Below are 24,355 nucleotides of genomic sequence, written 5' to 3'. Positions count from 1 at the left end.
TTGATGTTTTTGGTACCAGTAGGTGATGTTAAATAGCTCAGGACCTTCTCTGAAATACACCTTGAACCTGCCTCCATCTGCTCATCATTCTCTTCATTTGTCTTGAAAACAGAATGCAATGTCCCCATATCAATAAACATCTTTTTGTCTTATAAGCTAAATATAGCTTAATAAATCAACAGAAGCACCTTGTTGAGACACCCGAATGTGCTGGAGTCTTTTTGAATAGTGGGGTTGTATACAACCTTAATCACATTTCAATATTATGTTTTTTCTTTTTAGTATGTAGCTTGTGGGTAAGACCAGCACTAACTGGGTTCAACGTTGTTGTCACTATGGTAACAATGCGAGAGAGACACCCATAAAACATCATTTTGACGAAGCTGCAGGGAGGCTCTCTACACTTCTATGGACAACGTGAGGTTAAAATGGGGTTACTAACCAAATAACCACACAATCAGCTAGAACACCATTGGTCCAATTCATTTAGAAAACAAAGAACAGAGATACCGTTTGCTTTGCTTGAATGAATCCATGTACATTTTTACAACAGCTACTGGTAGATTTATTTTAACACCAAATATCCACAAAAGGATGATGTACAAAGATACTGCAAGCACATGTAACAGACAAAGTATGCAAGTTCCTTAAAACAATAAAACACAGAACACAAAAGGTCAAATGTGAGGTGTAAACTTCAATCTTTTCTTTTACAAAATACCATGAATACAAAAATAAATCACTATATAAAACACAGGATGTTTTCACTCAAAAAGTCAAATTGCAAAAGTGATTCTGGCAAATATTACCTCCATCTGGATAACGAATCCTCACTGGATTTACATTTACATTTACGTTTATGGCATTTAGCTGACTGGACTGATTGTGTTGAACAGGATTTTTCTACATTATAAATTATGTTGCTTTTGATCTGACATTTACCCTGTAATCGTTACATTCATTCCAGGCAGTTGATTTAAAATCAAATATTTGTAAACATATCCCTCTAATACAATATTACCAAACAGCAGTAATAGTACAGTGTACAAAGCAGTACAATGCGAAATGTTTAGGTCATGTAGGAGCAAACAGCCAGTGCCCTACAGTAAAAGTCTTTAACTATAACAGTAGAAAGGTATGACTATAATCCACATTTTAAGTAGACTTTTGACACATCTTCGAAGCCCATAGCCTTACTGTGAAAAAAGAAAAAACCTGCTTTGATATTAATTTTTCAGCTACACCATTAAGTACAAGAAGCAAAGTATTTACAATACCACAGATATGACATATGGACATGAAGGTGATGTACAGTTCTGCTGTATGGAGTCTCCATGGTGGATGGCCTTAGAGTGCATCAACAAACCCATAAATGGATCATATCTACCTGTTAACCAGTTCAAATACACTTTTATTTTCTTTACTAAGTCCTATTAATTTAGTAGTCACAGTTATGTAATACAAACTCTTTCCTAATACAAATTGTTCCATAAACATCTGGGTCCACCAAGTGCAGCAGTGTCTGTTAGTCCAAAGTCTAAACCCAAGTGTAAACACGAGTCTAAACCGGAATGTAAACCCAGGTGTAAACACAAGTTTAAGAGTAAAAACAGCCTCCTGCAGGGAGAGTAGCGTATTACCAGAGAAATGGTCAGTTAGGAGCGCAGTGCTATTATACATCAGCGGGGTTCAAACCTAGAACCTTCTAAAATCCTTTCCACCAACAGGGGGCAAGTATGGATGTTAAAATCTTGAACTGTTTTTGGGTCAGAAAAATTGGTGTAGTTCTGCCATAGCCTTTTCTTGTAGGGTTTTGGTGTCACTTGTAAAATTGTTTAGCCTCTATTTTCCAGAAATTCGATATTTTGATTAATTTAATCTGTCTGTATTTTGCATATACTGCCAGCACAGTTGCTACTTAATAACTGTACATATTCATAACATAACAATAAACAAAACACGTGTTCTGCACACAATCGCTGTCTATGGCAATCCCTCTGAGACGCTGAAAGAGTCAGAGATGCAAAAACTAAAATGTGGAAACAAAGAACATAATATATGATGTTTTGATATCTTCTTCTTTATAGGCCACCTGCTTTTTCGGGGCTAGGAATCACCCACATCCAGACACGTAATCATTTGTCCTGAACATGAACATGCTCCAACATGAGCACCGGAATGTCGCTGGTGGGAAAGTGATTAGTTAGCAAACTACAACCACTTTGACATGGCTCCACCCCTGCAGGACACCACCTGGGTTTATTACCTGGGCCTCCTGTGTCAGAGAGATCAGCTCTTGTGAAATCAGGTAGGGTTGAAAGGAACATCTGTAGACGCTGCAGCTCATGGTGGATGGAGTCTCTCCCACTCTTGTTTGGGGGCGGGGGGTCTCTACTCAGTGATACTGTTGCATTTCTGTCCAGTTTGTGATCCAGTGCTTCTTGCTAAAGTCTTTAATCAGGCATCCCTGACTAAGGCGGTAGTTCTCATCCTTGTGGATCTTGATAGCGTGGTACCTGGGCATGGTCCTGAAGGATAGTGCCCTTCTGAAGAATCCATACTGCACACACAGAGAGCACAGTGAGTGCACCACTAAAGAGGCCACAGTGCACACTCAGAGAGCACAGTGAGTGCACCACTAAAGAGGCCACAGTGCACACTCAGAGAGCACAGTGAGTGCACCACTAAAGAGGCCACAGTGCACACTCAGAGAGCACAGTGAGTGCACCACTAAAGAGGCCACAGTGCACACTCAGAGAGCACAGTGAGTTCACCACCAGGTCACACTGGGGCTTTTCCTGGGGACACAAGGAGCTTCCACTTAACAACTGCTCTACAAAGCATCAGATCTGTATTTACTATTTTAAATATGTATGAGGTAGAATAAGTCATTCTTTGCCTTACACAAACCAGCCCCTTTATTGGAAAATGACCTTGTAGGTATACCCTGGAGGGGTACGGTTAGAGTATACAGCTCATCTGTTACCATGCATTGTGTGCTGGTCATTCTCTAGCCCTTCATCACTAGTCAGTTTCTGACCACAGTAACCGCTAATGTCTGTGTATTGTTGGGTTTTGGCCCATGCTCAACCCAGCAGTGACACTGGCACATAAACAGTAAGTATGTCTGTAAAGTGGGTGGTAAGTATAGGAGATTAAAAAGAGGATAAATGCATCATCCAGCCATAACTCAGCCTGTAGAGATAGGGCATAATTTACAGGAGTCTCCCCTGCTTTTGAGAAAGCGGTGCTTATTCGCTAAAAGAATCTAGAACAGCTCTTCAGTAAATATGCAGTTAGAATCTAGAACAGCTCAAAATGAGAGAGAGACAGGAAAGAGCAGGTGTGAAGACATGAAGGAACATTTTAGTGCAGCTGTGAAGGAAAACACCAAAAACATAGAACACTGGCTCCCACATTCCTAGATCATATTCCCTGATCAGGAGGAAAAGACAGAACTAGAAAGCAGATGTTGGTTAGGCAGGGAGGCAGGCAGGGAGGTCAGGTCAGGGGTTACCCAGGAGCACAGTGAGAGTTTGCCTTGGATCATATGACCCAGCCTGCCTCAGTCTTCATCTTCTGTGAGTCGGTCTTTATCGGATGGCTGCGTTCTCATCTCAGCTTTCTGGGCCTTTGCCTCATAAAGCTCTCTGGTACTGGCCCTCCGGAAGAAACCACACTGGGGGCGGGAGGGTTCAGACACCAATCAAACACCACAAGAGCGGAACAGGACGAACAATCCAGCACTACTGGAGAATGAAGATTAAAGTTATAATTGTCAAACCCAAATAATCAGATATAGACATGTTCACCATATGAAAACACGATATAATCAATGAAAAAAGCAGGATAATGGATGATAACAGTATTCATTTCATATTTTTAGTAGAATAAATAAACATAACTCTGTAATAGACACAAGACAAAGAACCAAGGCAAAGAACCTTGATTTTAAATTATGAATTTAGCTATATTAATAAATATAGCTCATTATAATAATAATTATGCTATATAAATAAAGTTGCGTTCTCTACAGTGTAGCACAGTAGGTCTTCAAATGTCTCATTAACTGTTGCCTTTTTGAGGCAAATTTGTTATGTCTATACAAGAAATTGAACTTTATCTCTATTTGATGATCCGGTATCTGAATAGTTTTTTTTTCTATGGGGCTGAGGCAGTAAACTTTGCTCACCTTCCATAAGAGCAAAATAATGAGGCCCAGCAGAACAACTCCAGCCAGCACAGACACGATGACGATCCACAGGGGAACTTCATATGCAGTCTCGTGTTGCCCTGCTGGTGTTATCTTCACTGAGAACTGAGCAAAGGGAAGAAGTCGTCAACTTCAGAGATTAGGGTCAACCCTGCTACAACCCACCTGCTACCCTTATGAGGTGGCCTACGTGGGTTAGCGCAGAGAACACACTGCAGTGCTGGGGCTCTCAAAGAATGAAGATTATATCCCATATGCCAATACCACACAGTAGCCTTATACTGTATAATGTGTTTAAATAAACTCACAAAAGCCACTCAGAAAATATTAAAGGGACATGATAAAGGTGCAGAGATATAAAAGAATGGACTGTTACACTGGCTGTTTGATTGGCCATCCTGATGGTGGGTTTGTCTGTGATAAGCTTCAGAGTAGCCAGGCTATAAACATCCACAGTCGAAGCCTCTTTGTAATCCTGCAGACACACAGCAGCACGTGAGAACGCCGTCACCAGTCGTGACTGTCATAAATATTCCATCAACAGTAATGAACAGTTTGCTAGTAATCTGAATCTTTCTATAGGTGCAGTTGGTAAAGACTGGACTGTTGTGACTGTTGTGTTTTCTACTTGTGGGGAACTGAGCCGTCTCTCCAACGCATACGAATCAATCTGAATGTCACCATGCCCGACAGCGTTTCTCTGAGCTGAACTCACAGGTTTTACAAATATGATGTGACACCTTCCAAGTAATAATTCTGTTTGATCCTTCGCAGCAGCTCTCTGCATTACAAACATGTTCATTAAGTAGAGCTGTCTACCTTATTATTGAGAGATGTATATATAAAATACCTAACTTGCATTTTTCCCAGAAGTATCAATGAATGTGTTTAAAAATATGCTCATTTATACATTGGTGGACCTAATTCTAGTTCATATTCAATATTTATTTATTTACTCTGGTGTAAACAGCTGTATAAATCTGAGTTTGTTGACACTGATACAGATGTAAATCTATTCCTCTCTTCTTCATGGTCATCTGCTAATAGTTTATCGCTACAGCAGCATTAACAAAATAATTAGTCCTAAACAGGAGGCCTAGTCTAATCAGGGCAGATACAGCAGTGGAAAGTTCTGTGCTTGTGTATGGGTGGTAACTGGCAACAGCGGAAACACCACATCTTAATGTCAGCTGAATGATGCACTGTATAGTCCATAATCTGGCACAAACCGAAAGCATTTTGCTTCTATTATGTTGTAAAATGTGCCAATCTGATGTTTTTTATGCTCTGAATTATGCAATAATATCTGACAAACCTGATAAAAAAATTCAGCAAAACAAAAGAAAATGTGTTGAGTTCATGTGAATGAGCTGAAATGGTGTTAAAACAGTGTAAAAAGCACCACGTTGCTTGAACTAACAGAACAATTTATTCTGCTTTTTATTGTGATAAATGGTGCCAGGGTCTACTGGGCTAATGGGTGCCACCTGTATTTTTGATATTATGGTGTTTGTGGAGAATTAAGGCCTGAATAGTGCTCCATAGTGGTGTGTGACCATCTTAAGAATCAAGTGAAAACTACGTTTAAAAGCAAACGCTGTCTGGCGAGGCAAGGAGGACGTCATGAAGGACGTTCAACTTCATTAGGGCTCCTGACCATATTTCAGCTTCACTAATCAGGACAAACGCAACATCGTTAAGTTTTTCCGTTTTTCTGATGATGTTCAACAACTTTCCCTGTCTCTCTCTTTGGTTAAACCCTGTATACATGTACAAAAAATCATGATCTTTGAGGAGGACACGTCAATGCAAGTAGATGATGAAGAGGAGAAGAGGAAGAGTGTGGTGTGTGAAGGGATTTGAGCGTCTGACCTCCAGCATGGTGCTGTTCCACAGGCGCGCTTGGACCGTCAGCATGGCCGAGTTGTTCATGTTGTGTAACGCACAGCTAAAGGTCTGACATCGTGCTCCTCTCCCACAGCTCTGCAGGAGGAAGTGGGTGAAGTCTTATGTCTGAGCAGGTTGCCTAGCAACTAAACAACAAAATGGTGGAGTGACTGATGAACTGACCAAGGAAAATCTCTTACGGCCGCCCTGCAGGTTAAGAGAGGGTTGTGTGACTGAGTGGACAGACTCAGGAGAGCCTTCATCCTCCCTCTTCCTCCGCTCCTTCTGACGCTCGGACACCTAGCAACAGCACATTTGTAGGAGTGTCATTGTGCTTTGGACACACGACAGTAAAGAATGTTGACATTTCAAATTATGAGACTTTATTGTTAGATGCATCTTCAACCAATATGATCAGAAAATATGTTTATTAAGGAGACTGTTGATTTGTGTGCCACTCATGGGTTTGTTTTTTTATTGTTCTGGACTGAAGACCTGCCACTCATCACTCCTCTGTGTGTGGGTTTTGGGTCCAGTCAGGAAATCCAGTACTCTGTGAAATCAGAAAGAAACATTTCTCCTGTCTCACCAGGAGGTTGAGTGGGTTCACAATGTCTCCTGGTGGAACACAAATGGAGTTTGAGGTGCCCGTCATCTTGATTTCTGACAGGTACAGAAGCCACTTCCCATTCTCCACCTCACTGGGCCACTCAAAGTCCACCTGCAGATGACCCAGATCCTCCAGAGGTTTCCCTTCCACATTCACCTGCAGACGAAAGAGGTCACAGCCAACTGCGCATGGAATCATGGGGAATGCAGTCTATGGCTCTATTACAATGACTACATGCTGGAGAACCGATAAAACCGGAGGGAAAATGAAAGGCAGTGGTTTAGAGCTCAAAGCCCCAAAACATACAGTCTCTGTCTCTAATTACACAGACTGGAGAACAGCGCCACCATGTGGCAGCAGAATCTGGAAACATCAACTTGCTGAGGTTGTTTCTTAAGCAGTAACAGCAGTTACCCACCGTAAAGATGAACTTCACTGGGCTTCCGATATCACTAGTGGATTTCATGGCTGATTCACCGACGACCTCCCCACTGAACTCAGTCTGAACTTCCTGGGAGAAACTGGGGGAACACACACACACAGAGCCCAGAGGTTACACAGCAGAAGCCCATCCCCAGCACACAATGATGTGAGGAGACGTAGATCTGTGAAGAAGGACATTTTAAACAGGAACACACACCTGATGAGACTAAAGGTGACTATAAAGGTGCAGTTTGGTAGCAGTATATTGTTACTGGAGAATGGCACTCACTCTGTAAAAGACACCTGCAGGGTGTACTCCACCAGGAGCACTTTGGTGAGTGGCATTAAATCACTCTGTATACTCAGCCTGCACAGAGGAGACGCAACAATAAGTTAAGACATTTAATAAGGCACAATCCATCTCACATTCTGCTAACCAGAAATATGTGCGGCTCCACAGAATTATCCAGAATGCCCTCGTGCTCCCATACAAAAGAAAATTAATGCATTTCACTGCTAGTTGTACCTTGTATGACCTTGTATGTGACAAACTTTGATTTGACTTGATTTGAAATCACAAAAGAACTGTGGCTTCATTCTGCTTTGTTAAATGATCTCAGCTACTGTGCTGTGGGAACAGATAAGTGAGCAAAGCTGTGTTGGGGCAATTCCCCAAGAGACAGAGCCATACTCACGTTGAGAGCTGCAGATCACACTTAATTTCTTGGGTGTCCAATGTGATCCCAGATGTCTCAAAGATTATTGCAAAATCAACCTGTTGGTAGAGGACAAATCGATCATAACTATAAAAACATATATCAAACACTACGCCGCAGTGACCTCTGTTCACAGGCAGTTAAAAGTTCCTACTTTACCATTTGATTGGTAGTAAAAGGGTTCCCCAGTTCACACAGAATAACATTGCCTTCAGGACTGCATTCAATCGCTGAACTCTGTGTTGATGTGAGAGAGAGAGAGAGAGAGAGATCTGAATTTTCACAGCTTGAACATCTTAATGTAGGGCTGATGCATTTTAATGCAGGTTTTTCACCACCAACTGTACAATGTGTGTAATACTTATTTTACAATGGAACTGAGTTCAGTAGGATGCAGGCAGTTTAATTATTTTACTGATTAAGAAATTTTCATTATGCTATAATTGCAAATTATAGTAAAATGTGAAATAATCCTAATCCTAAACCATCTTTAAGCACAGATGCTAGCTCTGAGCTCCAAGCGCTGTTCTAACCAAAGATCTGAGGCCGGAGTATCTGAGGGAGGGTGGAATGGTGATGTTGAGAACAGCATTGTGGGCGTCTTCTGCTGGTCTCTCTGCAGTGGGAGCGTTGGTCACATTAACCAGCAGACTGAGTTTCTTGATGCTGGAGTCATAGAGCAGGACCTGCTGGCCGTCCCGACTACACACACACACACACACACAAACACACTTTCATGCGTTGCCCTGTGGATATACAGTATCTTGCTAGGGAAGCTCAATAAACATTTGGGTTTTTCCATCTCCAGTAACATTTGCAGCTGTCTGTTGTAATTATTGATCTCTTCCTCTCTGGAGGCAGAAAGGTGGTGGCCCAGGAAGTTTCACTTTCCTTCGCATCAAACCAAGTCCTTTGTGTATATCAAAGTGTATATCAAGACCTCACACAGTGACCTACGAGGGGGGATCCCTTGCATCCTTGCATGCTACCTGCCCTAAAATGACCTCTGCTGAAATGGCATTTTCTTCCACAGTTTCCTATGCAACAGAAATCAAATGTTGGACCTCAGCCCCATAGTCATTTGCTAAAGAAAATACTACAAACACACAAGGGCAGAATACTAGCACACAGTTGCTAGCTACTACTAGCTCCTTGCTGAAGCAGAGGTCGCGGTGTGGACGGGTCAGCTTCGCTGAGGTCATCAGAAGGTGATGGTTCTTACACTGGGAAAATCTCCTGCTGGTTTTTTGCAAACATGGCTGTGATCTGCAGGTTGCTTTCACACTTGTTGTCTGGTCCACAGGCTTTCTGGAAGTGAATCTGAAGAGAAGAAGTGGACGATTACGCTTCAGCCGACAGGTCTGGGGAGCGTGTGGGCTGGCCAGGGCGCGTCTCTCACCTCCGTCCTCTCCGTGAGCGCCTCCTGCTGGCTGATCACGGGAAAGGCATCCAGACTCTGCAGCTGCTGTGGAGAACTGGGCTCAGGCTCGTACAGGGACACGTTGAGAGAGAAGGAAAGAGGTGCAACTTTGTCCCGGACTGGCTTCTACAGCAAGGAAAACAGATCAGCCCCAGACACATACTGCTCATAGTCCTCCCAGACTACAATCATAAACATGAGTGACTGTGGAGATACTGCGAGCTACTCACAAAGCTAACCACATGAGAAACAGCGTACTGTCAGGGTATGAGGATATTCCAGAGTAAAGTCTACAAAGTATATATGTGAAGAATATTTTGTATAGGCTGAGCTTTGGGGTGCACGATATATCAATAGATTATATTTTTTTGACAATAAAAACATTTTAAAAATGTATTTGCTAGTTGTTCGATCTTGAACTAGAAATTTCAGCTGATAATTACAGCTGATCATTTTCATCTTTGCTACAGATTAAACCGTCTGTTTAATTTAAACCCCATTTGTATATTACTGCAGTTCTAAGAAAAATGCTAATAATTAGAGATGAATCTTCTTTTTTTCACTTGTAATATGTGTTTCAAATAATTTTCATATCAGATTCAACTATTTTTTGTTCCTCTTTGTGTTTAACACATCTTAGAACCACTGTACTGCACATATAAATGATAGTCTGAAGTTCCTTTAAAATGCATAAAGATAAAATTATCAGTTATAAATACTGGTACTGGCCACAACAAGGTCCTGACTGTCGGTTATGATTTCAGCCCAAGAAACTCAACACTGGTGCAGCCATAGTTTATTTGAATGGTATGTGCTTGTCTCTTACCACCACTCCAAGGATAAGAGTCTGACAGTCCTCTGATTGCATGGACAAGTAACCAGTGTGGCTGTTCTTATTGTTGCTAAGGAAACGGACACGGCTGACGGATGACCGGCGAAGTAGATCGGCCTCTGCGGTAAACTTCACAGCTACAGGAAATCAAAGCCTTTAGCTCAGTGTTACGGGGTGTTCATTTAAATGTCCATTGATGTAAATGTCATTCAGTCATCATGCAGTGTGCAGTGTCTAGTCTGTGTCTAATGACAGAGCCTACCAAAGGGCAGAACCTATTGTAGTTGGTCCAGTAATTCATTATGTGTCTATATGGCTTGCACATATCTGGGGCTGAACAGGAAAGAGTGTGTGTGTGTGTGTGTGTGTGTGTGTGTGTGTGTGTGTGTGTGTGTGTGTGTGTGTGTGTGTGTGTGTGTATGTGTGTGTGAGTGTTGATCTGCACATGAGGCTTGTGGGATTACTTACTAATGTTCTTCTTGAAGCTTGAGTCCCCGGTGCTGAGTGTGTAGGAGAAGCATATTTTCACCACAATACTGCAAAACACAAACATAACACTGTAATCTCGTACTGTATTAGACTGGAAATACACATTCAGTAATCTCAATAAAAAAGGCTGAGCCACAGATGAATTTGCATTCAGTGACTCATTAGTTATATTAGTGTCCTTAATAGTTACCAGTACTTCACAAATGTTATTTGCCACATATTAAGAACCTGACGTGCAGGATTCATGTACATAATGATGTTACTTGGAGTGAATTTACAAACTCCTACCAGGAGTCGCAGTCATTAGGGTCAACAGTAGGGGGCGTCACAGTGAAAGTTTTCTTTAGGTGGATCACCGGACGGGCCCTGTTAAGACAGGAGGAAAACTTGAGGTGTAAAACATAAATAATCAAATAAACCACAGCAGCCGTAATAGGATAAACTACTACTGATATTCTGGCCAACATACAAAACAGAAAACTGCTGAAACACAGAGAGACTTACCTTAGCAAGGCCACACGATCATCTAAGGATCCAACCACAACATCAGGATAGCTGTTCCTGTCAACATCCAGGCCCCCACTGATGGAGTAGCCAAATGTCCGGAAGCCACCATTAGTAATGTCTTTCCCCTCAATCACCTACAACCACAGAAAGGTTTAGAGGGAAACCTTTCATGACCATTACCTGAGCTTGGGTTTGATCTTATATGGTCAACACGGCTAGTTTTCTCTACAGGTTTTCTCTACTACATTTGCAGGCTTCTAAAGATGACTGAAAAAAAGCTTTTTCTTACCTGACTAGGTTTGTTCGAAATGCCAGTTTGGCTGCCCATCCATACACAAACCCTGCCTGAGCCATAATAGGGTGCACCGACTGCAAAGTCTAATGGGACAAAGTTTTCATGTTATGTAAAATTGTCACCACCAGTTGGCAGCAGAGCACAATACTACAGTTTGAGAGTAGCTCTGTTCTATTTATGGAAACTGCCGTTTGACAAAATCTACAAATCACAAGACTAGGTAATTTTTAAAATGAGTTTATATATTTTAATAAATCTTTCACAACAGTATACTACCTTGGAAGCCATCTTGATTAACATCGCCAATAGCTGCAACAGCCATACCAAACCCTGAGTTTCTGGGCCCTGTGAACACTGTGTCAGTTTTCTTAAGGAAGGAGCCGTTGTCGTTCATAAAGACATACACTGCACCGCCCTCTTCTGCTCTCCGATTGAAATAAAACGGGGCTCCAACTACGAGATCCTTCCACCTGCATGTTAAAGCAACCACCGCAGATAAATGGATGTTAAAGGCTAAGCACCTAATGGACCACCCTGATAATTTCACATTATCTTAGCAATTGAAAAATGTCTATGTGAATTGAAATGAAAATAACATGTTAATTTCTTTAAAAACGACCAATTTAAGTAAATTGACAGAAAACACCGAAGTTGTGCTGGAAATTCCAGAAAATTGCACAGTGACGTCACTGGTGGGCAACCGTGAACAACGCTGTTATCAAACACCCTGACTGACTTGGACTGAAAACTTTCCAGTGCTGTTTCTTAAGACTTTGAAGTTATTTTAAAATTTGATGAATCTGCAGTGACTGTGGGGGTGACTGTATATCATAACAGTGAGATTCAGTCAATTACATTTGAGCCAGACATAGATGAAGCTGCAGCAGAGAACAACGAACCACCTGAGCTAGTCGTCAGAAATGGGAATTCTGACTGGTAAAAACCTTTAATAGTAGCCATTAGACTGAAAACTGATCCTAAAAGTAAAAAATATTACTAAAAGTAATCTTATCTATTAACAATTATTTATAGCAGGGGCGTTTGATTAGCTAGCTAGCTACTGATTATATTTCTCATTTTACTAGCTTGTCATCTAACTAGCTACCTAACCTAACTAATTAGCAGTGCAGGAGAGACTCACCCCCTGCTGTCCTTACCCATCATTATTGAGATCCACAACAGCAAAGCTACTGCCAAAATAGGAGCCGACCTGCTCCCCATCCAGAGTGAACTGCTTCTGCAGCTCAGGAAGGCTGTTCTCCTTCCTGACGCTCTTAGCCAGGATGACAGACCCTTTGGACTGGTGTCTGGGAGCTCCGGTCACCACTGTGTCTTCATCTGGGCTCAGTACTCCACTCTGTTTGTCCACAGAATAGCCTGCACAATGAGCAAATCAACAAAGATAGTAGCAGCAGTATCACAAGACACTTGAAAAACATGGCAGCTTAATTTGCAACTGTGAGCAATTCAAAGTATAAACATAGAAATCTTTACCCATATATATATTTCCATCATTCATGTCTGGAAACTTGGTCTCCTGAGTGTCATACATGTCGTCAGGGTTTCTGTAAATCACAAATGAATTTCCTGGAGAACAAGACAACACAGTTATGAAGGGAACCCACAATATTTACTGAACCATTGAAATAATGATTGACTAGGCTGGTTTAAATGAGAAAAAGCCTTTTCACCTTGCCAGTTATAGCAGCCAGGAGCACCTGCGATGACCTCTGTCTGTGTGATAGTAGCTGAGATCCCCATGTTGCACATGCCTTCTCTAAGATGGTTGGTGTTGGGGTCACACACTTCATTTTTCAACTGCCACTGGTCATCTCCATCTGGGTCCAAGGTCAAGTCATTCCCGGCTATGTAACACCTCCCAATCATGCGTAGGTTTGTACCCCTGTCCATGTTTCTTGTGTAGCGATGACCACAAGCCTGGTGAGGAAAGGGGACGTTTGAAACAAGTGTTTATAGTGTTTTACACAGAAACAGGTGCAGGAAGAGATGAATTACTGTGATTAAAGTGGCAGAAAGTGACTGACCATGACCCGCCCTCCTGGTTGACCCTGACTGGCTACCGACACACCGAGCCACATGCCCTCTACAATCTCGTCTGGTTGAGGAGGGTCTGCAGCACAATGACACCCACAAACAGCTGTTCAAATCATCCAGTACACTTCTAATGCAGAGGTTTCCAAGTCTGGTCCTGGAGACCTACCACCCAGCAGAGCTCAGGTCAACTCTAATCCAGCACACCTGCCTCTCATATTAAGAAGAAGAACTTGATTGACAGGATGAGGTGTATTAGGGTTGGAATTAAACTCTGCAGGGCAGAAAAGCTCCAGGACCAGACTTAGGTACCCCTGAGGCTCTATTGCCTGAAATGTGCTCTAGTCAGGATAACACCACAGTGTAAACAGCAATACCTGTTAGAAGCCTTAGAAGAAATAACAGTTTGTAAAATAAGACAGAATTTAGATTGCGACTGAGACAGTTACATTACCTGAGCTGACTAAGTTTGCTTGTATGCAGTCTTTGGGGTTTGTGCTGATTGGACAAGCAAACATATCTCCAGTCTCATTGGCTGACAAAGAAGGTTCTGCTCTTTCCTTTGGGGCCCCTACAAGCAGACTGTACAAAAGGGAAATAACTGAGAAATTCTACAAATATTTACACACTTCACCTCTGACCCTAGCTTCAGATATGTACACATTATGATCGTAAACATAGGTCTACATACATTTCCTTATTTCTTAAACATGTCTGCAATTTATGTCAGTACATTGTACATCAACACATATTGTACATTTAAGATATTTGCCTATTTGCCACATCCTGATCATTTTGAATAACAATCCAACAAATTCATGTTGTCAAAACCACCAAGACAAACAGAAGGTTTTACACATAATTTATGCAGAGATCATCTCAATGTTTTTTTTAGTTAATTACATTATTAGCATAATTGACAAGAAATTACATCATGGCATTGCATACGCATTCATAAAAGTCTTATTACCAGCCAAATGGAACTCATATAACAGGCCAATAAAATGTGCTGAAATCTGGTCATTACAGTGTAAATAAAACGTCAAAAACCTCACTAAAATATCTGTTACCTATAGGGCTGAAATGATTCCTCGAGAAACTCGATTACTAAAAATCACCAAAGCTTCTTTTAATCCATATAACGCTCATATATGCCAATACTAGGCTCACTAATAACAACAACGTGGGAGCATAACAAAACAACATTAAAGTGAGGTGATCCAGCAAAACTACATTAGAGGTAGTTTATAGGTATATTATATATTATATGTAGTTAATAGGTATATTCAAACACAACAAAGAAATGCCTGGGTGATTATGAGTAGCAGGTAAGTCTCCAACCATGAAGGTCATCACCCATTATTGAGTCTAAATGTGTTTTATTTACTGTGACACCAAGGATGGTGACATTTAAATAAGCGGTGATGACCTTCTGTTGGCCCAACAAAGGATCTCCATGGTTAAGCACTGTAGGGTCAAGGTTCCTGCTCATCCAGATGGTGATGACTGAGAGCTTCCCTTTTCCGTCTCTGGCCTTGGCACCGGCACATTTCTACCCTTTTGCTGTGAATTTAGAGTGCAACATGTTTATTTGATTTGCCAAAGATATGGATCAGCAAACAGAAGGCTTGGGACGCCAAACATCAGTCTGGTTCAGCTCTGCTGCAGATTCAGACACGTGGCGGTCTTCTGTGGGGCAGGCAGAAATCATGCCCCATCCTGTTCATGCACAGACCAAAGACGCTGTGTAACTCACTGATTCAGAGATAATCTCACCACATGGGATTTCAGTCATACTTTCTCTGGATGCTGGGATCAAAGCAAATTTACTTTAAATCAACATTCACTAACAGCAATAGGATTCAAAACAAACATTCACACTATGTAAAGTTGTATTTAAATAAAATGCATTTAAGACAAACATACATTTCTAAGACAAAATTTGTTCTTCCAGGATTAGTAGGAGTAGTGTGTAGAGTGAACCTGTCTGAAGTCTTATGACTCAGTGCTGAGTGGGTCTGGCATGTGGCACGTTAACACTCAGTTCCTGGTGGACGTTTACGAGATGTGTTTGAAAGGTGCAGATGACATGGGAAGCAGGTGCCTCCGCTCCACCTTTTGGCAACACCACCCTCGTTCTGTTGCTCTGCGTTTCTGCCTCTCGCTTTGGTGAGCTGTTTGTGAGTCTGTGCTCTGGCTGGTACGCACCGCACATCGCGATGAGGTAGAACCGGGAAGGACACAGACAGGTCAAAGTCAGAGCAGTCCGGCTGGGGGAGGGGTGTGGGGTGGGAGCAGCGCCTCGGTGACGTGAAAGACGTTCTCCGCTCCTACCCCCAATCCCACTCCCCCACCCGACCCCCATACACCATTAATCACCTCAGATTTCAAGAAGAGAAGAAGGTGAAGAGAAGAGGTGGGTAAGTAAAAAATATGACAGCCAAATATCCCAAGAGTGAGGCGGCTACCTCTGTCATAAATTTGCTGACGAGTGCAACCCACAGGCAGGTAAACAGCACATCCTCTATATCCTCCCATACAATACAGATGCTAATATCACTGATACTGAAGCTCAGGCAAACATGGCCACAGATCCCAAAGATAGACAGGGTTAAGGTTAGGGGATGTGGTTTAGGGTTAGAACTATGTCCTGGTTGCATAAACTATTTTTGCAATTTCAATTTAATTTCAAAACTACACTAATGTAAAAACTAATTTTACTGACTCCCAATCACATATGTAAAGTCCACAAATACTTTGTCTAACTGTTTGTGTTGGTAGAGAAGAACTTGATCCTGTATCACAGAGTGGTTTGGGTTAATTCTCTCTTTTCAAGGAAAGTGGTGCTTCATGCTAAACAGCTCTGAAATGTGAAGCAAGCACAGTACAGATTCTACCAGACCCCTCCCACACTTCACTACCATCCACTAGACCCCTCCCACTTCACTACCATCCACCAGACCCCTCCCACTTCACTACCATCCACCAGACCCCTCCCACTTCACTACCATCCACCAGACCCTTCCCACACTTCACTACCATCCACCAGACCCTTCCCACACTTCACTACCATCCACCAGACCCTTCCCACACTTCACTACCATCCACCAGACTCTTCCCATACTTCACTACCATCCACCAGACCCCTCCCACACTTCTCTACCATCCACTAGACCCCTCCCACACTTCACTACCATCTATCAGGCCCCTCCCACACTGCTCTACCATCCACCAGGCCCGTCCCATACTCCTTTATAGATGACCTTCCCCCCCACACTGCTCTTCTGTCCACCAGGCCCCTCCCACACTGCTCCACAGTGTGTTCCACAGTCCAGCATGACTTTTTCATACCACCAGCTCTTGTGAATTAAAGTCTTTTCAAAGAGAGTGATGAGGCAGAAGCACATGCCTGAACGGAGACAAGTCGCATGATGTATTAAACACTCATACACCACACCTTGTGGCCAACATACCACATACCTCATATGCAATTGGACAAACCAGAAGCTGCCTGCCATGTTCAGAGCTCATCAGAGAACCCTCAGCTTTCATCCTTCATTCAAAGAGTTCAGAGCACTCCAAATATATTACATACAACTGCATTTAATTTTTATGCTTTCTTAAGTGTGTTTTGGATGTCTCCATTACTACCCAGTACCCAAGATAACAGTTTCTCCAGTCTTTATTGCCCTATCAAATAGGCTACTAGAACTAGGAATAGTGCTATTTCTTGGCAAATTGCACATTTTAAATCTGGCAATCAATCAATCAAGCCTTTTATACAGCATCTTATAAACAAAGCATATTGCAATTCAGAATGCTTTACACATGACTGAAAAAAATTTAGGTTAAAATGGGTTTTGGGACTATAAATCCAACTGAAAAATACAACATTGATAGATAAAATAACTATGACAGTTAAAACACAACAAAAGGCCCCATTTGAAAGTCATGCCCTTTTAGCAAATAGAGCTACAGGCCCCAGAGCAAAATAAGGCTCTAGTCAATACAGCTGGTTTTAAAGAGAAAGTGTGTCTGTGGGCTGTAGCTTTTGGCAGGGGAGGACACGCTCATGTTCAGGCAGGTATAGAACACATCTCCTCTACAGCAAGCAGATCACATCACCTCCAAGCACACCAGGGAACCCAGCAACAAAATGATCAGTGTGCTTGCTGGCTCGCTGGTTGAAGTAGAAAGGGAAGTTATTTGCATTGTGATGCAAAATCTTTGCACTACTCTAGCCTTGAAGAGAGGAAGTGGAACATACCTCTGAGTGCATCTTTTTTTTCTTTTGTTTACAGGCCAATTGTTATTGACCCAAGTATTATATGTCTCTAGCTTGTTTATGACAGTCATTGAAACCAAAAATACTCAGATTTCTTTTATATAAAGGCCATTCACATGACCTCAATCACCCACAACACCAGAAAAACAAGCTCCAAGCACAATACTGACAGGACACACCACATGTTGAATGTTCAGAGTGTTACTGGTTACATGCTGGTTAATGTTGATCAGTGCAGGGTTTAGCATGACCAGCTCCTTCCTGGAAACTCAAACTACAGAGACCCTGCCACAGGGCCCTTGTACCTGTACCTTTCTGTTTAAAGGATTTACTGTGACCAGTGTTGTCTATGCAAGTTCATTTCTAAGCCATCCAAGTCCACCAAATATTTTAAACAATGTTTAATAAAACCACTGGGCAATTTAAAAAACACACAAGATGTTTTGGTGTGCATCCAAACATCATTATCATCATCATCAGTTGTAAAAAGGTGACAGGAATCTGAAAGCATTATGTATGGTTATGTATGGATATTTATGGATAGGTATAGTTATGTATGGTTATGGATAGTTATATATGGTTATGGATGGCTATGTATGTGTGCTGGGAACACATCCAACAGTCAGCCCTCAGACAACGTCAGGCCACTGGACGCTGAGTGACTGACTGTTGCCTGTACTCACTGTGGTGTGTTCCGCGCTGTTGGCTCTAGCTGGCCCTCATCAGCACTGTTTTAGCCAATTGTGCAAGCTGAACCAGGTCACATTGTAGCGTGATCTACCGAGGCTGTGCGCTAGGCTAACATTATATATTGATTATGTCTTGATCTACCGAGGCTGTGCGCTAGGCTAACATTATATATTGATTATGTCTTGATCTACCGAGGCTGTTCGCTAGGCTAACATATATTGATTATGTCTTGATCTACCGAGGCTGTGCGCTAGGCTAACATTATATATTGATTATGTCTTGATCTACCGAGGCTGTGCGCTAGGCTAACTTTATATTTTGTTACGTGGAAAATAGTTTTGTTGTGCTTACTATCTAGAGAACAGGTAGAATATTTGCCATTTCCTTGATGTCACGTAATTTTACTGAAGGAAGGAATGATAATAGCTAATAAGCAACTCCAGAAAGGTGGGCAGGTGGCAGTATAAAGGCATTTTAAATCTTCAGATGTTTGTTTATGCACTCCTCAGTACTGAAGGTCAAATGCATCCAGCTCAAATCTGCATAGTGTAGTATTGTTCTTGCTTGGATCTCTCCTTCTTGAGACATAGGGCTGTCTGCAACAGGTGTGTGTAAAACTAGCCATCGTGCTTTCATTCTGGTATGAGATCAATACTGCACTAACAACATCTTGTCATCTTTACCAATGTGAACACTCTACTTGCACCAGGCATGGCTAATGTTTTATGGGCATAGACAATTTTTTATATGCCAGACATCTTTTCCTGGACTCAGGACAGATCCCAGTTCCATGACAACCAAGTGAACTCTTTAGGCCTTTGTTTAGATTATTTAAATGAATACATGCCTGAATGCTCTTGTATATTTGTTAACACTGAAAGACAACACACTGAACTGCAAAAATACTCTTACACTCAAACACTGATCAGCCCAAAGGAGTACATACACCATGTGAAAGCCCTGGAGAACTTCTCTCCGCCTTGTGGCTGTGCTATAGATCACAGTGAGTCACACCTACTCCAATCTGTGTCCTGAACAGCAGACAGGTTCAAGCAGCTAGGAGCAGTGATTACCAGACTCCCTGCACAGCCTGCGTTAATGTAGAAATTCTCAGAACCTCAAGTGAACTAAACAAGGTTCAACCAAGAATTTATCAGGAGCTGAAGACCCAAACTTACAAACAGCTGTCACGGAACACTTGCCTCGCCCTAGTCAGGTGGTTTGGCCCTCCACGTGCAGCGGGAGGGCTGTTTTGTCTGTAACCACACCTGCACCTCGTTCGTTTAAATGTATATAAACCTGTGTCAAAGTGTAAAGAGTGCTGGTTATTTTTCGCGTAATGTGTGAGTGTGACGTGTTAATGTTAGGTGTTTGCTTAACGTTAACCATTTCATGTTCCTTGTATGTGATAAGTGTGAGTACCGTTGTGTCGTTTATGTAAATAAATGTACGTCTCAGTCGCTGGAGTGCATCCTGCCCCTTGCTCTGCGGCACTCGGGCCACCACGCGTTACAACAGCTTGGCACCAATCATAAGAGACCTGATACAATCTTGCCATATAAAAACGATTATGTATAACTATATAGTCACATTCATACTGTGGATGCAAAATGTTTGTGTTACCAGCTAAGAATTATCTTAGAACTATGTAAGATACCTGACAAAATTAAGAGAAAATTCATAACTGGTAACTATTTTGTGCCCACAGTTTGAATGTCACTGCACATCATTAAAATGTCACAAAAAAGCACAAAAATGCGAAAGCACCGAAGGCATCACCTTGGAAACACAATACATACTTTATAAACACCTAGAACATATAAAACAGCACATGCAAAAATAGTGATAACAAAATTCAGACTGTTATTTTTTGCTGCATACCCAAGCACTGTGTATTAAACATGATTCATTATTCATATCCAATTACTGAGTATTAAACATGATTAATTATTTATACCCAAACACTGATTATTAAAGATGATTTTGGTGGATGTTGACAATTTTAGTTACCAATAAAAATGAATTTCAGTCACAAGGATGAAAAAATGCAGTTCATATGTGTATTCATACTAAAATAGAACAGGATGTTGTTGTATTAATGAGACCCAAGAGTATGAAGAGCTTGAGATCTAAAACAGTGAGCAGGACTGTTAAAAGCTTGTGCTGGCTAATCAGAACAGGGATTTAAATGACACACACATTTTCAAAACCTATTGCTCTCGGAGAAGCCTTGCTCACAACACTTAAGGTCAAGAGGACATCCAAATGGTTTGTACATCCATAAATCAGACTCTGGAACACAGTAGGTGTTTTCTCTTCAACCAAAGTTCACTTGTGCTTTTTATGAGTAATGAACAAACAAGGCGTTCCTTTGCTTTCTGCAGCTGATGGGAACTTCCTGTTAGTCATTAAGCATTTGTACATAGAAAAGCAGATTGTCAACATTACACCAATCTGCCTTCCCTCAGGAAAAGGCTGCACTCTGGTACTGCTCATTTTCCAGCACAGTGACAGGCAACCAGGAAGTCACCAGACAGGTCATTTTATTCAGCTACACTGCCAGAGCCTGATATTATCAGAACAAGGTCCATTTTTACAGAACATACAAGGGCTGCCCAAAGGAGCCGAACTGAGAAATTATATTTAAATAATCCGCTCCTGGTTCAATTTCAGTAGGCTTAAAACAACGCAAAACTGTAATACTTTGCAGCTTTTTTGTTCACTCCATTTACAAACCACCATGAGCCTTAAGCCAGCTCAAACACCAATGCGCTAATGTGGTGTCCTTTCTTCTCTTTATAATGAGCAGATATGTATTATGACACTTTTATTCCTACAGAATCACACTAACTTTATCAGTGTGCTCTGTGGAACATCCAGGCGTTTTTACACATCACTCCAGTCTCCCAGGGTTTTGTGTTTCCTGTGTGTTTGCGTGGTCACTGCTGTTTGTAAGACCCATGTATTAGTAGAGAGCACTATTATAATGATCAAGATAAAAAAATGGCTGGTTCTTTCAAGTGAACACCACATAATGTTAATGTCTATGTAAGTTCAATTTATAAGATAGCCAGTTTTCTAATATAAGACATTGTGAAATCCTCAAGACGCTTTCAACCTGGGGGTTTTAGAAAAGCCATAACATGTACACCAGTGTTCTGTTACAGCTTCCACACTACCTGCACAGTCATGCCCGTTGAGCGTGGAGCACAGTCCCAGCCTCTGAGCACGCCGAGCACAGTCCTAGCCTCTGAGCACGTGCCAGGCTCTCACCCACTGAGAGCATGCCACACCCTTACCTGTAGAGTGTGGAGCACAGTCCCACCTGCTAAGCACATAGCTGAAGGTTTGCTGCTGAAGGTTTGTCTTCTCTGTGCTTTGAGAACAACACTTGGACACTTGCTATCAGTGTTGCTAGTAAAAGTGCCAGGCTGAAGGATAATGCACAAGGACAGCATCTTCCGCCACCTACCCATCTGAGCTCTGCTCCTACACCAGTGTGAGGGAGTGGTGCACCCTACTAACTCTGAAACGCAGAACCGCCTACTCACTAACCCCTTACATCTAGTACCACACTCCTAGTATATGAGTTAAACTATTTTTTAAAGTATTATTTAATCAAATTTCATATAAATAATGACCATAATGGCCAGCTGAATGCTCATTCAAGGTTATTTTCTAAAATTAAATGTGTAAAAGTATTTATGACCACAATTCTTATTTAAGCCCTCCCATGCTCTGTGTATAAAGTACACGTGTAAACACACACACATTGCTCTCTTCTCGCGTGCAGTCTGCTGGTCACTGGCAGTCAGGTGAAATATATCTGACAGCATTTCCAAGTTTCCTTTAGGGCATTTGTCGTCCCATTCATCCTATAAACTGCGTAATTGATATGGAAGTGATATCACATGATAGTGTCCAGACTCTCTAACACAAGGAAAGTGGTCTCAGAGGATCTCACTGGCGTCTCAGATGATTGGTGGATTTTCGGGACCTCTGAGGTATTTCAGTATGGCAGGAGATTAACAGAGAATTAATGCGTGATGTTTAGTCAGACTGTGGATTAAATGGAAGGGAAGGATTTATTTAACCGGCCAACAAGGTAATAAAGGAGATAGCTGGCAAATACTGACAAGCTTTTAGCAGCTTTTACGTGGACTAAAAAAGTTTGAAAAATAAATTATAGTAATCCTGACGGAGTGAAAATGTGTATTTGAATCATTAAAAAAAGAAAAGCATTATAAAAGGAGCAACAACACGACGTGCCCGACCTTCCACCTGGACGCTTTCTCGATTCCACCTAATACTCAACAATGAAAGAGAAGTTACTGCGTTAATTATTCACTTAGCGCCACCACACCTTAGAAAAACAGTAACCTTTCCTGACAAGTTCCTTCCTCTCATGTATATTTAACTGTCTGTCAATTTTCAACAGTGAAAGGACAAAAAAAGACAACATTTCTTTTTGTTTCACACGACTAACAGTAAATGTCCATGCAAGTCAGCGAACGGTAAATCACATTACTTGGTTATGCGAATGCTTTCCCTGCTTTTGAAAGTCTAATTTCAGGAATTACACCGCATAATCAAAACTTAATTTACAGGCTCAACAGGTGCAAAGAACAAAAGATGCGCACGAATTTGCATATTTATTTGCCTGTTTTGAAGAGCCCATTTTTCTCACAGTAAGGTATTTACTCACAGTGAGGTATTTAATCATAGTAAGGTATTTAATCACCGTAAGGTATTTACTCACAGGTATCTGTTGTCCCCCACAACTTGCTGATGTAGCGCGACCGACAGTCCGAATAAACTGCCCGGTGTCTTTCCTTCCTTTACAACGGAGAATCTCACGTCCAAATTGAAGGCGCAACAGCGACTAACAGCGCACAGAAAAAGAAGCAACAGGAGGTAGGGATACTTTGAGGATACACGACACGGTTGTGAAGTGGTTTTCATTTTGTACTCTGTAGAGCTGTACGTCGGCGAGTTTCCGTATTCTCCGCTGGACGCGCTACCTTCTCACCGCTGTTTCTGCTCTTCAGCGGTCACGTTCAGGCGTTAAGTATCTACAGTCTGCAGATTAGTCATTCTTCTTCCGGGGTGGTAGACTGCCATATGTGGAAATCAGAACAGACTGGCTGACGACTTCATCGAAGGCACCTTGAGTCCGGGCACCTTGACAACGGACAGCCCAGACAAACCAGCCTCTCGGTGCAAACACGAAAATCACCTGATGTTAAAGGATCGAAAGGTAATGCACTGCGAAACAGACTAACGAAGATCGACTACGCATCACACACACACACACACACACACACACACACACACACACACACGAGCTTATAAACAGAAAACGCAGTGGGAGACGATGATTAAAGAGGACGTGCTATGAATTAAACCATGCTGTTAAGCTCTTTGACAATATCAGATGTTGGACTGGAATGCACACTGAGCAAGACATCCTGAACATTGATCAAGACCATTATCTTTGGCCAAAGAGAGTCATTTTCAGCTAATAAGTGAATAAACTGGGGTATTTTCCGTGGGTGGTGGTGGTGGGGGTCTGACTGCTCTGATTATAAGCGCACATAAAGCATACCGTCAGCAGAGCATCAAAGCCTGGGTATCAAACGTTTCTGCATCAGCCTTGGGTGACTGATAAAGCCTCAAAACAAAGTGAGACTTAGTCCCTAAAATTGCCTTGTGAGTAATGAGGGTCACATCCTCCCTCTGAAGGCAGCCAGCAGTGCACACAAGCTGCAGCGGCCCCATGCAGCCCGCACTCCACGAGAAGCAGAGAGAAAGCAGCCAAGAGTTCCTGCACTCTGTTGATTGTTTCTTCTTGCATCCGCTCTGAGTTATCGGCCTTCCCCAGCCAATCCCCATCCCCTGGCCTGGAGGAGGAAACGGAGAAGCAGGAAATTGGCATA

The 24,355-nt window shown here is 42.0% G+C and overlaps 1 protein-coding gene across 4 annotated transcripts; it reads right to left on the bottom strand.

Annotated features, from left to right (window-relative positions):
- Positions 1–541: 541 nt before the first annotated feature.
- On the bottom strand, positions 542–23,413 carry itga3a (integrin, alpha 3a). 4 transcript variants are annotated; one of them, XM_035529314.2, is made up of 26 exons: positions 23,179–23,413; positions 13,899–14,026; positions 13,438–13,523; positions 13,084–13,330; positions 12,887–12,979; positions 12,550–12,769; positions 11,669–11,862; positions 11,387–11,475; positions 11,095–11,231; positions 10,879–10,956; positions 10,570–10,637; positions 10,096–10,238; positions 9,249–9,395; positions 9,072–9,169; positions 8,383–8,551; positions 8,009–8,086; positions 7,829–7,908; positions 7,423–7,500; positions 7,129–7,231; positions 6,690–6,866; positions 6,284–6,400; positions 6,086–6,196; positions 4,590–4,688; positions 4,193–4,318; positions 3,518–3,679; positions 2,421–2,560 (listed from the first exon to the last, which is right to left on the bottom strand). In XM_035529314.2, the coding sequence occupies exons 1-25, from the start codon at positions 23,379–23,381 to the stop codon at positions 3,566–3,568; spliced, it is 3,183 nt and encodes a 1,060-aa protein (XP_035385207.1). In that variant the 5' UTR covers positions 23,382–23,413; the 3' UTR covers positions 2,421–2,560; positions 3,518–3,565. The 4 variants fall into 4 exon arrangements, 3 of the variants coding, with proteins under 3 accessions (XP_035385203.1, XP_035385207.1, XP_081567702.1); XM_081711576.1 differs by having other exon boundaries at positions 2,423–2,560; positions 3,565–3,679; XM_035529310.2 differs by lacking the exon at positions 3,518–3,679 and having other exon boundaries at positions 542–2,560.
- Between the last annotated feature and the right edge of the window lie 942 nt (positions 23,414–24,355).

The sequence above is a fragment of the Electrophorus electricus genome, chromosome 3, assembly GCF_041902795.1.
Source record: "Electrophorus electricus isolate QZ-2024a chromosome 3, ASM4190279v1, whole genome shotgun sequence".
NCBI classification, from domain to species: Eukaryota; Metazoa; Chordata; class Actinopteri; order Gymnotiformes; family Gymnotidae; genus Electrophorus; species Electrophorus electricus.
The sequence above is the reverse complement of the archived record's forward strand: the minus strand, read 5'-3'. Positions and strand labels throughout refer to the sequence as shown.